A 2,228-nucleotide genomic window follows, 5' to 3' on the forward strand; every position below is an offset into this window, starting at 1 on the left:
TTCTAGTGTCAAACTCTGCATATACATCATTCTGCACAGTAAAGCTCAAACATTCAACTGTAGGAACAAGAAGAAACACATATTTTTGAGTGCAGGGGGACTTATACGAATATATACTCCCTCTGGGACATTCTGTATCAACTGGCTCCAATCACACAGTAAACATGCAGGTGCCCTGCTTAGCCAAACATAAAGTGTGTGTTTCAGCTTTATGTATTAATGAGCTGGAGGCCAAAGATGCTCTGCAGCATGGAGCAGGTGGAAGTTTGGTCCCGGATGGGGTAAAGTTTACTCCTCATCCTCCAGACTCCATCCTGTCACATGCTGATCCTGCCTGCATCCACCGCCTTCCCAGCACACCACTGCAAACAGCCCTGATACCTTCATTAAATCATTATACAGAACACACACAGTTGACACACAGACCTAACATGCCCTGATTGCTCAATGTTAAGAGTCCCGTTATTGAAAAAGACAGCTCACACCAGGAAGGAAGTTCACTTAATGCTGAGCTAGTTTTTTTTTTTTACCAGTCATGTGAAAATAACAAAAGACAGTTTCTCTTGGTGGTGAAATATATGTTTGAGTCTCCTCACTGTATTTCTCTCCAGACCTCCGCCCTCCTGCTGCTCTCACTCAAGTTCCTCCTTTTTTTTTTGCACACTGTAAAAAAAACCCAACCTCAATAATCCATTTGAACTAAGTCTCCCAGCTCCTGGTTGCCTATTTATATGAATAAATAAGCTGATTAAAGAGCTGAGACCGAGTTGTTTTTCAGCAAATCGTGAGTGTAGAAACAATGTGTGGTATTTCAGATGAACTGTGCTCCTGAATGACTCGCACAGACACTTCTTACAGCGCAGCTCCTCCTGTCTCTGCCCCTCCTGCATCATCTGCCTCCCCGCGCTGCGCCGCCGTTGCGTCTCTCATTCAGTTTAATCCAGAAGGACCAGTCAGACTCCCTGCACACACACACACACACACACACATACATACATACATACACACACACATACTTACCAGCACGGACAGCTGCAGAACCGACCAAGCAACCATGGCTGTACGGGACGCTGCCTCTCCGCTCGTCGGACTTGTGGTCCTCTTCTTCACCTGGGGAGGTGAGTGTCCGGGAAAACGTCTGGTGCTCGATGCGTGCAGCATGAGGGGTTGTTGGTGGGATGTAGATGTGTCAAACTATTTGTTTTTAATGTCAAGATTCATCGCAGAAACTATTCAGAGGAACTTTGTCATGGAAGTTGAATTACGGGGCTGCATTGTGTGTTTTTAATCTTTAACAATTATGGAAATTGAACTTTTTTTAATAATTTATGTGGGATGTGTAAGAACCATTCAATAGACTTTTGGGAACTTTACCTAAATCAACAGTTGCCTGCGAACTTTACCTCCTTTGCAGCGTGCTCATACCTCCCTGTCTTGTGCATAGATATGAAGCTGCACAGTCCTCTCTTGCTTACATTAGTTTTCAGTAAAAAATCCACCCAGGATAGTAAAGCATCCACTGTGGCCCTGTGTTGTTGTAACCTGACTGTATGTTCTCAAGTCCACGATCTGTATGAAGTTCCTCACAGAAGGTAGATGTTTAGGAGCTTGTATTAATTAAGAAATGATAGTACCACACTGTAACTGGAGGCTGTGGCCATTTTTCACCCTTCTTTCTTGTTTCTTTTGCACAGTTGTTTGCAGGTTGTGTGATGGATGAAAAAGAATAAAATAGCCTATTTGTGCAACACCGATTGCTGCTTTGTTACTAAATACCATTATGAGACGTCATACTTTGCTAATTTCCATTGCATTTCTTATAGTTTGAATAGTTTGCTGCATATATTTTTAGCCACTGACATCCACAGAGGTCCGGTTGTAGTCAGGGAGCTCTCCGTCTGCTTTCTGTCAGCTCTTGTCTGTTTAGTGAGTAGCTCAAATATGTTTCTGTCACACACACACAGACACACACGGTACATTCCCAGAGTGAGATAAAGCTCTCGCTGCACAGCTTTGGAGTGAGATACCTTCTGTGTGAGTTCGCCTATGTGGTTTATCATCTTGGGTGTTGTTGATTAGACTTCTTTAAATCTGCTGTGTGAGTCTAGAATAAAACTAGTAGGATGGCCACTGGTGGCATGCACTGTAAGGTGCAGATGAATGTTTATTTTTAGGAGAGAGTGTGTGAGTGTAGATTTATATGTGGTGTTATGTGGGTGAGAAGGCCA

The 2,228-nt window shown here is 43.4% G+C and overlaps 1 protein-coding gene across 3 annotated transcripts in view; it reads left to right on the top strand.

The window, feature by feature from the left end:
- Positions 1-916: 916 nt before the first annotated feature.
- Positions 917-2,228, top strand: part of mcamb (melanoma cell adhesion molecule b) — a 36,730-nt gene continuing 35,418 nt past the window's right edge. Inside the window, exon 1 of one of the 3 annotated variants that reach the window (XM_035679699.1) lies at positions 917-1,118. In XM_035679699.1, coding sequence (XP_035535592.1) covers positions 1,055-1,118 — 64 coding nt within the window. In that variant the 5' untranslated portion in view covers positions 917-1,054. The remainder of the gene's footprint in view (positions 1,119-2,228) is intronic. The other 2 variants (XM_035679700.1, XM_035679701.1) reach the window with 2 other exon arrangements.

This window comes from Morone saxatilis, unplaced genomic scaffold, assembly GCF_004916995.1.
Source record: "Morone saxatilis isolate NCDOM2014 unplaced genomic scaffold, NCSU_SB_2.0 Contig8, whole genome shotgun sequence".
NCBI classification, from domain to species: Eukaryota; Metazoa; Chordata; class Actinopteri; family Moronidae; genus Morone; species Morone saxatilis.